We start from the raw sequence: 14,369 nt of genomic DNA on the forward strand, positions 1-14,369 counted from the left end.
TTGCGTTCTTGAGAAAGATGGGGGGATACAGTAAAATGTCCTCCAAAATTTTGCACAGCTGGTTGAAAAGTCATGCTTGCTAGTTATTGACAGTGGAAGTACTGAGAACCTAGTTTCGTAAGAGATGGTAGATATGCTGCACTAAAAAACTGGAAGATTACACCATCCTTACAATCTCTCTTGGTTCAAGTAATAGAATTCAGTTTACGAATGTCTTGGACCAGCAGTTCTCATCCATCATTCAGTGGTTTCATCTAAGGTACTTGAGAACGATAGGAAGGTTATGTATTAGAATATCATTCATGCTTTTTGCTCAGCTCTTGGAGAGTCTAGCTGTAGATGGTGGAAGATAGAGAACTTGGTTTTTGAAGAGGTGGTTTCATAAGCTGCACTCAGAAGCTGAAAATTTACATTAACCTTACAACCTTTCTTGGTCAATGACATAACTATCACATCACATTGTATGGTAAACTTTTTCTATCAAGTATTATAGGGACAGTTTGTATTCATGTTGCACACTTGAGGAGTATATCTTATTTTACCATCCTCGGTAGTATGACAAGACAATCAAAAATTGAGAGAACATGTATGCTTTCTTTAAAGATAGAATGATTCTCTAAGTTTGAAGTATTAATATGCAAATCAAGCATACTGAAGTCAAAAGTCATAAAGGAGGTCAAGAAATCCTCGTTGGAATGCTTCATTTTGTGGGTGAATCTGAGAAAAAATGTAATTTGTCCTTTTTACTAAGGACCGAACAAAGAGGTCAAAATTCCTCTATAGGTTCCTTTTTTGGGTGGGGGGGAACTCACTTGGAAAAATTAGGGGTTACTTGTGATACCTAGCTCATTATATGATAGTCTTACACAGTGAAGTGCTGCATTTAAAGGTGTGCCTGAATTACTTACTAAATGTTTTCCATACCTTATCTTGATAATATGCAGCATTCTTGATAGGGTTTTTCTCCTAGATTGGTCATAGAGGTGGTTATCATCAATCCATACTCAACCTGAGGATGAATAGGAGACTGGGGAAATATCTCCATGGCCTATCCTTTCACCCAGAATTGCACTATTAACTAGATTCAAGTTATCATTTAGTATAGGTTTTCCATACCTCATCTTGATCATATGCTTGATTTGTGAAATGGTGATGGCACGAAAATTCTCCAAGATTGACTACAGATGTGGGTATCATCAGTTCATATTCAACCTGTGGTTGGATGGATGACCGCCTTCTAAAGTCACGGTTATCTTCATGAATGATTCGTAGTTCTATTTGGATTATCAAATTACCAAGCATCTTCATGTGTGATGATCTAGTGTTTATGATCTTTCATTGGAAAATTTGTCCTTGTTTATTTCTAAAATCTTCTGGTTTATAACTTGAATCATTATGATGATTTGACACATTTGTAGTTGGTGCTGGTAACCTCATGGAGAACAATTTGTAAATCAATCTTAATAAGTGAATTGTCATGATTGATACCTTTTTTACTTTTTGTGGCATGTTAATTTAGTACAAGGAAGCCATTTGGAGTTTTCCTACACTAAACTCTATTAGTGCTGTGTTGTGATTTCATGGTCTTGGTTCAAATTTTCAGAGGTTTATCCAAAATTTTAGCATTATGTTTGCACTTGCCATTAATTACATGAAGGAAAAATTGATTGGCTGGATAAAGTTGGGGAAGTTTCCCTCTTGTCAAAATCAAGGTGACTAGCGATTCAGTCTTTTAGCTTTCGTGGGCTTAAATAAGGTTTTCAAGGTTTATTAAGATGCCTCTTAGGCATTGGAGCCCTTCTAAGTCAAGGACACTTTGTTGCTTTCTACTGTGGGAAGTTGAATGATGCATCATCTTGATGTTTCATGTGTGTTGTCAACTTATGCTATTGTTCTGGATCTTAACCACTAATAGCATTAATTAATCCAAGGGGAACTTGTGTTCTTTTCTTACCAGGAAGCATTGAAACATTTGAAATGAATTCACATTATAGATGGTGTCAGTTTGGTTGCAACCATACACGTTTACCCTTAAGCACAGATCAGGAATTAAAAACAAGGTAGCTGATAAATTGCTACACTTTCCATGGCACACATCTACATTATTGTGGGTTTTTGTCGATTAATGCTTACTTTTAAGTTGATATGAAAAGAATGTATGGATGACAAAACACATACTACCTTTTGGTTTGTGCTTCATGACAATCTGTTCCATGGGAATCAGTTGTGTGCATTTCTGGAGATTATTTGAAGAGCATTATCATCAAGTTGCATAGAATGGCAGGTAATTTTTGTCAGACAAAGATGACAATGATAGTCGAGTAGAGGTACTTTTTTGTTATGCAGTGTCGTATGCTCTATGCAGTTGTTGTATTTGTCAGGTGTTCAAGTATTAGACAGAAAATACTGGTCTTCAATGGTTGGCACATACATGTAAAAATTTGGGCATAGGTTTTATTTGTTCAAGGAATATCTACTATCACTAGGAAAGTTGGTTTTGTATTTTTCTACTGGTCAATAAGTTCTCAAAATTGGCTTGAGGTGGTCAATAATGCATGGGTAACTCGTTCATTTATCTTAAACTAAGACATTAAGATTTGTGTCATTTCTGGAGAATACTTTGCAAAAGGTTAGGGACTACAGCAGCACATGTCATCCTCAGTTATAATGGACAAAGGTTAGTTGCAACTTGGTAAATCATTTAAGATCTTTAATAAGTGAAAGACCAAAGTAGTGGGAACTGACAATTGCTGAAATGGAGTTGGCATATAAAATTTATGTCAAGTGTAAACAATCTATTTATGTGTATTTACACAATCTATCTATGCTTATAGACAATCTATGTGTATATTCCTATGTATTTTCAACTGAACCTTGGTACTCATATTGAGAGTTCTAAAAAGAGATTCCGTATTGGTTACAGTCCCAGTTCTTAAGTTGTAAGCTTGGCACAATTGATGCATTGTACATAAAATTAATTTGGTGTAGAGGATTTGGCTATGATATATTTATGACATAAGAGATTTTGACTTTATCCTTTCTTTTTTCCTTTTTAATGAAAAACTGGGGAATTCCATACAGATTTTTACCCCCTAGCAGGAAAGGTGAACACTATATTCCTTCCTTTTGTTGGGAACATCCCCCTACGACATTATTACCTTGTTTTGTCTAAGTCCACAAAGTGAATAAAGACTATTAAATTCTAGTTAAAAAATTATAAAACTATTCCCCTAGTGAGGAAGTGAGAGGATGAGGTGTCATTCCAATGATTTAATTAAAAAAAGCTAGAAGAATTCTTAATACACACACACTAATCAAAAGCCGAAAACAAAGCTACAATACAAAACCAAACCAAGCAAAACAAACCAGACTCAAGGGTAGTTGTCTCCCAGTGTGCATGTATTTTGTTTATTGAGTTTTTCAGGCTAGAACTCAGCCTCAAGCTCATCCCATCATACTTCCATGGGATTGGAGTAGATGATCAATATTAACTGCCTTGTGCTTAGACTGAGATCAGGCTGTCCCCAATTAAGCTTAACCTAGCTCAGTTCAGACTAGTGCAACTTACAGCCTGTGATCCAGTATAGAAACCATTCCCACCATTAATCATTATATAGAGGAAAAGAAAACCTGAAACATGTCCTAAAACCAAAAAGAATCCTCTATAAATCATGAAAATTGACTCACTTCAAATATTATGTTGTAATAAAAAACAAAATCTGCTGTTCTGTTCATATGTAAGCATATGGTGGAATGCTTTTGTTTATATAAGTTATACAGGCTTTTGATAAGCATAATTCCTTGTCATGTTCTATATGCAGCGACATTTGTAATTGTAAGTTCTAGCAAAGGTGTTGTCAATTAGATTAAAGAAAGTTATGGGAAAAGTGGTGTCCAAGTTTCAAAATGCATTTGTAGAGGGGAGACAAATTTTAGATGCGGTCCTTATAGGGAATGAAGCAATTGATTCAATGTTGAAGGATTCTAGTGGTGTCATTTGTAAATTGGACATTGAAAATGCCTATGACCATGTCAATTGGGCTTTCTTGCTAGTAGTTATGGAAAAAATGGGTTTTGGCCAAAAATTGATTTGTTAGATTCTCTGGTGCATATCCTAGGACTCCTTTTGGTTTCTTTCATAGCTCGAGAGGGTTGAGACAAAGGGATCCTCCTTTTTTGTTTGTTTTGGCTATGGGGGTGTTGAATCGTCTATTGGAGATAACTATGGAGGGGGGGTTACTTGTCAAGTTTTAGGGTGAGAGGGAGGGGGTGGAGTTGCCGAATCTTTTGTTTATAGATGATACTTTGGTCTTTCGTGAGGACTCCCTAGATCATTGGTTCATCTAAGTTGGTTGCTAATATTGTTTGAAGCATTATCAAGGCTTAAAATTAATCTATAAAAAGTGAATTCATTCCAATTGGAGGGGTTACAAATGTAGTTTTGGCAATGGAATTAGGATGCAAGGTGGGAAAAATTCTTTCTACTTACCTAGGATTTGCCTTTGGGGAGCCCCTTGCAAATCAAAAGCAATTTGGGACGAAGTGGAAGAGAAGTTTTGTAGAACTGTAATGTGGAAAAAATTTTCAAAGGGGGAGCTACATGATAAGTACTTTTCCAACCTTGCCAATATATTACATGTCTTTTTTTGTAATCCTAAAAAGTCAAATTGAGATTAGAGAAGATTCAAAGGGACTTTCTTTGAGGCGGTGGGACTTTGGAGAAAAAGCCTCATTTGGTTAGTTGGTCAATTGTTTGCACATGTAAGAGAAAGAGGGGCTTGAGCATTAGAAGTCTCTCTTTTCTGAATCGGGCCCTCCTTGGTAAGTGGAGTTGTAGATATGTTGTTGATGGAAAAGTTTTTTTGGAAGCAAATTATAGAAGGAAAGTATGGGAAGGAAGGTGCAGGTTGGCACTCTTGTGAAGTTAGAGGTGGTTATGGGGTTGATGTTTGGAATGCTATTAGGAAGGGATGGGATCTTTTCTTTACTAGAACCTCTTTTGAAGTGGGTAATGGCAAAAGAATTAAGTTTTGGATGGATAAAAGGAGCCCTTATGTAACTCCTTTCCCTCTTTATATATGTTGGCTATGTCAAAGGAGGCCTGGGTGGTGGGTTTGTAGGAAGACTTAGAAGGGATGGGACATTGGATTTCGTACCTTCACTAGGCATTTTAATGATTGGGAGTTGGACGTTGTTGAGACCTTTTTCTCCATATTGCGAGCAAAGGCGGTTAGAAGAAGATACTGACAAGGTGATTTGGAAAAAAGGCTAAAAAACATTACTGTTTTTAGTCAAATTTTTCTACTCGGCCTTAGAAGTGGGGAGGGCTGTCCATTTGCCAATGAACATTATCTGCAACCCGTGGCTCCCATCCAAAGTGAGTTCTTTTGCATAGGAAGCCAGTTGGGGAACAGTTTTGACTTTAGATAATCTCCAAAACAAGGGCAACCACTAATGAATAGATGCTATCTTTTCAAACTGGAGGGGGAATCTATTGATCCCTTACTTCTTCACTGCTCGATTCTATGTAATGGTGGAGCTAGAAAGAAAGGTTAGGGGGCTAGGATATGAAATTTATTTCGGGGGAGGAGGCGGTGCTGAATAACATTCAAGTATTTGTATAGCCTAATGGTAGCCATTCATTTTTATTCAAAATCGTAGATCCAGGAATCAAATCCCTTCTTTTACACATTTTTTTTGATTGGAAACCCACTTATTTTTTTTGATTGGAAACGCCACAAAGATATATTAATATAAAAAGAAGTACAAGAAGAAGGATGAGAAATCCTCCCACCAAAGACAACTAAAATACAGGAAAAAACACAAAAACAAAAGAACTCCCACTAAGGACCAATCCCTAAGGAGAACACACCGCTATCCAATCCAACTGAATCACATTAAGGGGAGTCCCCTTAAATGCCTTGGAACAGAAAGCCCAAAGGGAAGCAAGGAAAGCTATAGAGTCCCAAAGGGACTCTGAATTCCTTGCTTTATCCTCGAAAATCCTTGCGTTTCTTTCCCACCACACAACCCGAATTAGAGCTATGCTCGCAGCTTGCCACAAGACTACCCCTCTCTTAGAATTACCGAAGCCTTGAAATTTGATGGACATCATGTCATATATGCTCCTTGGAGAAACCCAATCCATCTTAGCTAACTGAAATAACCTGTGCCACAACCCAATCGTCAAGGAACAATGCAGAAAAAGGTGATCTGCTGATTCCCCGTGCTTCATGCACAGGATACAAATATCAGGACTAAGGGCCTTGTAGGGTCTTCTCACTTGCAACATGTCATTAGTATTCACCTTCTTGTGTGCCACTAACCAGACAAAGGACTTCACTTTGAAAGGAACTTGAGACTTCCACACGAACTTTGAAGGAAAGTTCTGAGGAGATCCAGAAGATTGAGATAATGCTAGAAAAAAGGATTTGACTGAAAAAAGCCCTGAAGAGGATAATGGCCATAATCTAGCATCTGGGACCGAAGGAGAGAGATACAAATCATCAAGAGAGCGCATGAGGCCTTCTAAGTCCTCAATCTCAGAGTCTGACAGGTTACGGCGGAAATTCAAATTCCACAAGAAAGGCCGAGATGGACCGAGAACTGAAGAAATAGAAATGTTTTTATCCACAACTACTCTAAATAGTCTTGGATATTGGGTTCCCAAAGGTTGGTCCCCCCGCCACAAATCTTCCCAGAACCGAATTCTTTCCCCGTTTCCTACCACGAACCGAGTAATCAAAGAAAACCCCTGAAAGACTTGAGCAATAGCCTTCCAAGGACAGCGGTGTGACCATCTGACTAGAGTGTTAGCATCCCAACCATTAGAGTGAGCACCATAAATGCTTAAAATGACCTGATGCCAAAGAGCTGAACCCTCTCTAGGGTACCTCCATAACCATTTCCCTAGAAGAGCGAGATTCCTCCAAGAAATATTCCCCAAACCCAAACCCCCTATTGCCTTCGGTTTGCACACCACATCCCACCTCACTAAATGATCCCTTTTGCCTTCCCCAACCCCTGACCATAAAAAATCCCTTTGCAACCTCTCGATTTTTGCAGCCACTGAAGCGGGAATTTTGAATAAGGAAAGGAAGTAACTTGGCAACTGGGTAAGACAAGATTGGATAAGAGTTATCCTCCCCCCGAAGGATAAGTAGGCCTTTTGCCACCCATCTAATCTACTTGAGATTCTCTCAATCACTGGATCCCAAAAGCCATGCGCCTTAGGGTTCCCGCCCAAGGGGAGACCCAGATAAAGAATAGGCCATCCAGACGCCTTACAATCGAGCATCTCAGCCAATCTTGAAAGATGAACCTGATCAAGATTGATGCCATAAATACTACTCTTGTTAAGATTGACCTTGAGCCCAGAAATGTGCCCAAACACTAACAAAAGACTCTTCAGAGTCTGCAGCTCTTCCTCCCTTGAGTTAGAAAAGAATATGGTGTCATCAGCAAATTGCAAATGGGACACCCTAGTTCTATTCCTACCCACCCTGAAACCCTCCATCAAATTTCTTTCCTCAGCTCTCATAAGCATCCTACTCAGTACATCTGCGACTAAGGTAAACAAAAAAGGGGATAAAGGGTCGCCTTGTCTCAATCCTCTTGATGCCTTAACCCACCCTTTAGCACTACCATTCACCAAGATTGCATAAGATACCGAAGATAAGCATCCATTCATCCATTTCCTCCATCTAGGACTGAACCCCTTCTTTTCTAACACGTGATCCAAAAAATCCCACTTCACGTGATCGTATGCCTTTTCGAAGTCTATTTTGAATACGACACCTTCCTCCCTTGACCTTCTTCTCTCATCCACTATCTCATTCGCTATAAGAACCGCGTCCAATATTTGTCTCCCTTGAACAAAAGCGCCTTGAGTATAGTGTATGGTCTCATGTAAAACCCCTCTTAGACGCCCTGAAAGCACTTTGGCTATTATCTTGTAGAGACTAGTAATCAAACTAATGGGTCTAAAGTCTGATATTCTCTTTGACAGACTCTTTTTGGGTATTAGAACAATGAAAGAGGCATTAGTGCTTTGATTGATAATTCCACTCCTATGAAATTCCGCGAACACTCTCACCAAATCCTCCTTAATCACATCCCAACACTCTTGGAATACGGCAATAGTAAAGCCATCTGGCCCCGGAGCCTTGTCCCTATCCAACTGAAAAATGGCCTTATAAATCTCTTCTTCAGTGAAAGGGGAGTCTAACCTTAGCGCACTCTCATTCGAGATAGGGGACCAATCTAATCCTTCAACACCCCAAGACTCTCCTGTAGGATTTGTGTAAAGCTTTTCAAAGTACTGTAAGATCTCCTCTGTGATACTCTCGGCGTTCTTCAGCACTAAGCCCCTCTCATCCTCCAACTCCTTGATGTATTTCCTATTCCGCCTGCCATTAGCCACTTTATGATAAAACTTAGAATTGCAATCCCCTTCCTTGACCCATTTCACTTTGGCTTTTTGTCTCCAATGAATTTCCTCCCTCAATATTAATTCCTCTAGCTCCCCTTTTCTTGAGGCTCTTTGGCTTAACAAATCAGGATTGAGACCCCCTTCCTGCTCAATGGCATCAAAGTTAGCTAAATCATTGAGAATACTTTTTTTTTTTCTTTAAGCTCTCCAAAAGAAAACTTATTCCACTCCTTCAATTTAGCTTTAACATATTGAAGTCTCCTCATGAACTTATGACCTTCCCATCCATTTCCTTGAAACCCACTCCACCAATCTTTAAAATTCTCCTTGAATTTAGAGTGTTGTAACCACATATTCTCAAACCTAAAAGGTGTTGGCCCCCACATAAACGGGTTGGTATCCAAAACAATTGGCCAATGATCCGATGTCCTTCTGATTAAGGCTTCTTGAAGGCCTTGGGGGAAGAGCATCCCCCACTCATTTGAGTAGAGAAAACGGTCCAATCTCTTACACACGGGAGACTCTTGCATATTCGACCAAGTGAATGAAGCATTCCGAATAGGCGGGTCAATCAACTCACATTCTCTAATAAAACTATCAAAGTCCCTCATGCTTGGAGTTAGGCTAGAACCCCCCATTTTTTCTGAGCTTCTCCTAATGACATTAAAATCACCGCCCACACACCATAGCGGGTAAGTTAATCCATATATGTCAAAAAGTTCCACCCAAAAATCCTTCCTAAGTGAGGGACTATTTGGACCATAAACAGCAGAAATCCAAAGGGTCCACATTCGTCCAAAGAGAACTTGACTGAGACTGAGAAAGATCCTATTACCACCTCCTCTCTACTCAGCTTTTTTGAATCCCAGATGATCAAAATCCCACCTGATGCCCCGGACGCCGGAAGAGCGACCCAATCCTTATTTCTGATCGTCCAGACACTTCCCACAAACTTTCTATCACACTTCTCCTTCTTTGTTTCCTGAATCATCACAACATCCGGATTCTCTGACCTAAGAAAATCTTTAACCATCCTACGCTTATTCCTAGAACCCAAACCCCTCACGTTCCAGCTTATGATTTTCATGGGAAAACACGAAGACCCTATCCTTTCGAGCCAAAACCAACAAGTCTCAATAACCTGTGGGGCCTCTATTCTTCCTCCTAGAATACACCTTAATGTCAAGAGAGCATAATACCTCTCGCACTTTGGCCATTTTCCCGGGGGACAGGCCATCAATAAGGAAATCCGAATCCTCCTTATGCGACCTGACAATAGATTCCTTAGGGGTACAGCACTCGGTCATCTGGTTAGATAAAGCACACTGGTTCTCCACCTCAACACGGTCAGGGATATCACCAGATTTTAAACAGTCAACACCACCTTTTTCATAAAAAAAATTTGAGATGCCTTGATTTTCCGTAGGAGACAGAGGAAGAGGGACTGAATTGGGAAGAAGAGGACCAGAGGAATTCATCAAGGGAGAATCCGGACTACAGAAAGGAAGAGAAGGAGACTCGGGTGGCTGAGAAGAAAAGGGCTGACATACCTTCAAGATTTTGGCTCCCGGAATTTCACAAGTCCCCTCAAAGTTTGGTCCTTTACCTCTGGTTATTGACTTAGACGGTGAAACCATGTCTGAATAGCCACGAGGATCAGACCCCACTCGTCCCAATAGCCCTCGGTTGACTTCCACGCAGCTCGCCGAGGTGTCCTCCTTCGAAATATTGCCAGTCAGAGGACATCTGGAGAGAGGATTCACTATGATTTCTCGCTCCATCTGAAAACCCATCCCAAACTCCTCTTCCAAGATGCGGTCTTTACTTGACGACGACGATCCCCGAATGATAATAGGCTCACTGCGACACTGAGCTCCCTGTCGTCGATCGGCGCTTGGAGGGAAGAGGTTAGACCATGTCTTCTTTGAGATTGCCGACTCTTTCTCCTGCGTAGCATCTCTCGTGTGAACCGTGGGGGCTTTCCCCTTCCTCGCTTCGATCTCTTCCCTTCGCGACGAGACTTCCATCTCAGAAGACTTCATTCCTCCTAAGATTTGGCCCAAACCCGACAGGCCTTTACACTTACAGCCCACGGTGTTGTCTGACGATGGCCTAGGGTTGGGAAGAGACTGGGCCTTTAGCTCAACGGCCCGACCTTCTTCTCCAAAGAAAGCCTCGGCGCCGGCCCTTGCATCATCTAGACTGAACTTCGCGATCGCCTTTGTAGGAGAAGCATCTCGCTGGGGAGAAAGGGACGACGTCGATGCAGACTGGTGGGCTTGAGGTTTTGGGCCACCTTGAAGCCCACTAAGCCTCATCCCACTTTGGGCCCTAACCTTGTGGGCTTTAGAGGAGGACTCATTCTCAGGCCCAATAAAATCAGCTGGACCCGATCTGCTCCATCCTCCTCCTATCTCCCCTTTCTCTGCCAAACGCATCCTTGATTGCCGATGACGTGCCCGGGGAAGACTCCTCTTTCTGTAGCACTCGATGTCCCTAACATTGCCTCGTAGCCTTTCTGCAACTTTTGGCAACTGAGAGACGCAACCACCCACTCTCACCCACTCGTTCCTGCTACAGTTGATTTCAGACGTGACAGCGTCGGCATCGTCGTCTTCTCCGATGACTGAAACTGCTACTGTATAGGACCATTCTCCATCTTCCACCTCAAGCATCGCTGGTAACACGACGTTTGGAAGCATCTCCACCCACAGCTTCACCCTCGTCAAGTCCACCAACTTCAAAGTTTCCTTTGCCACCTTCGTTACTCTCCCCCATTGCTTCAAAATGAACTTCAACTGGATTTCATCCCACAAATGGAAAGGGAGACCTTTCAGAACTAGCCAGCCCCTCCTGAACTTTCCTTGAACCACCATATTTTCCTTAGGCGACCATTTCCTTAGCAGAATCGTTCTTCCTTTCACTAAAAGACTTCCCTGATCGTGAACCCTTTCCGCTCTCCTTGTTGAACTCACAAAGAAACATCCTTTAAAAGCGGAAATGGGGTTAATGGACACCATTCCTTTCATCCCCATCATCCTCGCAATGGCTCTTCCTTCGTGAGTCCAGTCTTGGACTTTTTCTTGGCTTTCACATATTACAGCTCTGGCCCATTTTCCAGCTGACCACGTACCTCCAGTCCTCAAACCAGCCTCTGCCACCACTTCTGCATATGACCGTCCTCCTCTGAAAGTGTCCCCATTCATCTGAATATCACCATTCTTCTCCTTCGAAGCTCCTACGTCTCGTTCAGAATACTCTTGCACTGATAGAATTGCCTTCCTGAGATCTTCCCATCCTTTCCCTTTGACGCCCTCGGGGACGACAAGAAAGAGAGGTTTCCTTTTTGTAACAAATTCTGTAATTCTCATGAACCGCCCTCTGTTATTGAAGCATATCTCCATCAAGAGGGTCTTAGTCTTGCCCCTGATCTTTCGTACAAAACCCCTGGAAGCCTCCACCTCCACAGCTTTCTTCAAATGCTCCATCAGCCAATCCAACTCCTCCATGTCAAATCCTATTGAAACTACGAAACCTCGGCTCCTCTCTGTTACCGATACCCAAGTTCCACCATTCGAACCTTCAAACTCTACCTGAAAAGATTTTTTCTCCACGATAATCCTTTCAGCTTTGCACTTCATTCTCATGGTTTTAATGCCCATGCAAATTCACAAGTTTAGATATTCATCAATTACTAGTTTGCAAGTCCTAAGCACTCATGAAATCAATATATTTAGTGATGTAAGGATCACAGTAGAGCGTCAGCCAGTTCAACAAGGTTCTAACTAGCATGACAACATGTGCCTCTTCAGCAAGGCATATGCAACAGCTGGGGAGTGAGACAACCTTATATCATAGAACACAGAAAATTGGAACTAGAAATTGAAAAGAGATGAAATATCATGAATTTACTTGAATGTTGGAACTGAAAATGGCTCCACCCCTTATTCTATGGCACCTTTTGTTTTCCTTTTTAGTGTAGATTGGGTGATCCTTTCTTCGGTGAAATATACCCTTTTAAGTTGGCATGACTCTTTTGTAGGGAAGAAAAGGATATCTTTGGTGAAAAAAAAAAAAGACTTGATGCCTTGTTGATTTTGTAGTGGGTGGGGTCTTATTGAGTGTTACAGTGTTTTTTTTTTTTGTGTACTTTTTTCTAAGGCCTTCCTTTAGGTGCTCATTGTATGCATCTTGTGTGCTATGTACTTTTTTTTATTACTAATTTATGCATACTTATCTTTACCTATAAAAGAAAACCTCTTTTTAAGACAGTGTATAGCCCCTTTTCCTAGCTTCAAAGTTGTTCCATGACATCAAAAGCCACACCAGAGAAAACATGTTAGCCAGTTCTGTTTAAACTGACGACGATTATTCTTCTCAGTGGTACTTTCTTCCCAGGTTAAGGTGTATCACATATACACCCTTGCTGTCTGTTATTCTCTCTGTTTTTGGAGGATTGCTAAGTCCCTAAATGATCCTTTCAGGGAAATTATTTTTGCTTCTTTTGTCTAGGAGAAAAGTATATTTTGGGAATAAAATATATACTAAGCAAGAAGATTGTCATATAGGCCTTTTTTTTCTAACAAATGTTTGTTGGCATTAAATATGTTCACACTGTCAAATGGAAGCTGCACGTTATTGTCACTGTGATGTTGGTTGGCTGTAGAATTTGTACTAGCATGAAGGTTCTCTGTTTTTTCTGGAGAGGGCATCCTAAGATATACAAGGAAGTTGTTTTCCATCATTTTGAATCATCAGATATTAAAAATCAACAAAAGTGGCTTTCTGTTTTCTTCTCTGATCAGTTTTTCCTTTCCCTGAAATGTTGCTCTGCATTCTATAAGGGAGCTTATCATCCAACAGCTTTGTCATTCTTGCTTCATTTATTTGGGCTTTGATTGATATAAAACGTAGCCTTTAATTTCTTGGTTCATTCGAGTTATAACTCCCTATTTGTTCTCTATTTGATTTGCAGTTGATGGAGAACCTGATTCCAGCTGGGGAGAAACGAAGACCACCTCGTGTTCTTCGAAGAGTGCAGTCTGTTCTGTGGTAGATCTGGCTCTGAATTCGTTTTCAACAATAAGATAGAAGAAAGAAACTGCATTCTCTGGCCTGGCACTGGAGCTAGAGTGGATGGAGCAGCATCGCTTTCTTCCGGAAAAGGAAAAGGAAAAGGAAAATCTATATCAAAAACCTCCAAAAAAAAAAAAAAATAGAGAGAGAGGAAAAAAAAAGAATGTCATGATGGGGTTGTTCCTCTGGTGGTATCTTGTTAGGAGCAGTTGATGTTCATTTGTAAAGAAAGATGAGTAGAAGCCAAGAGAAGTAATTCGATTAGAAGTGAAGAATGTGAATGTGTCCATATCTAGATCCTTGATAAATGTTTAGTTGATTTTCTTACCTGTCAAAACCAAAAACCAAAAACCAAAAACCTCCCTCCTTACTTGCAGAGATAGAAAGGCCCCAGACGGGGAGGTAAAGATTGATATACTTATGTTTTATATAAATACTAAATCAAAGAAGCCTAATGCATTTACAAATTACTGGTGCTGCCTTCTCCGCAAGTTCATCACTCGAATTTATCCCTTTAGGAGGATTCCTCTTGGCAAAATTATCTACCCATTTCTTTGGCTTGCTGCCATCAAAAAGCCCAGTTGGGAAATGAGGTTTTGGACTTTATCTAGGTATCTCAGAGTCCTATATTTAGTTATCATAATAAAAACATTTCAAATAAAAATATTACTGCCTTCTAAAACCTACACAATTTCATTTTTAAAATTAAATTAAAACATAAATTGTTCATTGAGTGTTTATTTGGATATATTTTTATTTTAAAATTATAGAAGAAAATTGTTTAAGGTTTATATTTACATTGAAAAAGTGAGTTGGTTTTCAAAATGTTTTGATAAATTAATATATTTAAAATAAAATAAAA

At 40.2% G+C, this 14,369-nt stretch overlaps 1 protein-coding gene across 1 annotated transcript in view; it reads left to right on the plus strand.

The window, feature by feature from the left end:
- LOC117926222 (ABSCISIC ACID-INSENSITIVE 5-like protein 5) overlaps nucleotides 1-13,977 on the plus strand; it is a 28,230-nt gene extending 14,253 nt beyond the window's left edge. Inside the window, exon 4 of the mRNA XM_034845300.1 lies at nucleotides 13,407-13,977. Within this exon, the coding sequence (XP_034701191.1) occupies nucleotides 13,407-13,487 (81 nt within the window). The 3' untranslated portion in view covers nucleotides 13,488-13,977. The remainder of the gene's footprint in view (nucleotides 1-13,406) is intronic.
- The last annotated feature ends 392 nt before the right edge of the window (nucleotides 13,978-14,369 follow it).

Source organism: Vitis riparia, chromosome 12 (genome assembly GCF_004353265.1).
Source record: "Vitis riparia cultivar Riparia Gloire de Montpellier isolate 1030 chromosome 12, EGFV_Vit.rip_1.0, whole genome shotgun sequence".
Lineage (NCBI taxonomy): Eukaryota > Viridiplantae > Streptophyta > Magnoliopsida > Vitales > Vitaceae > Vitis > Vitis riparia.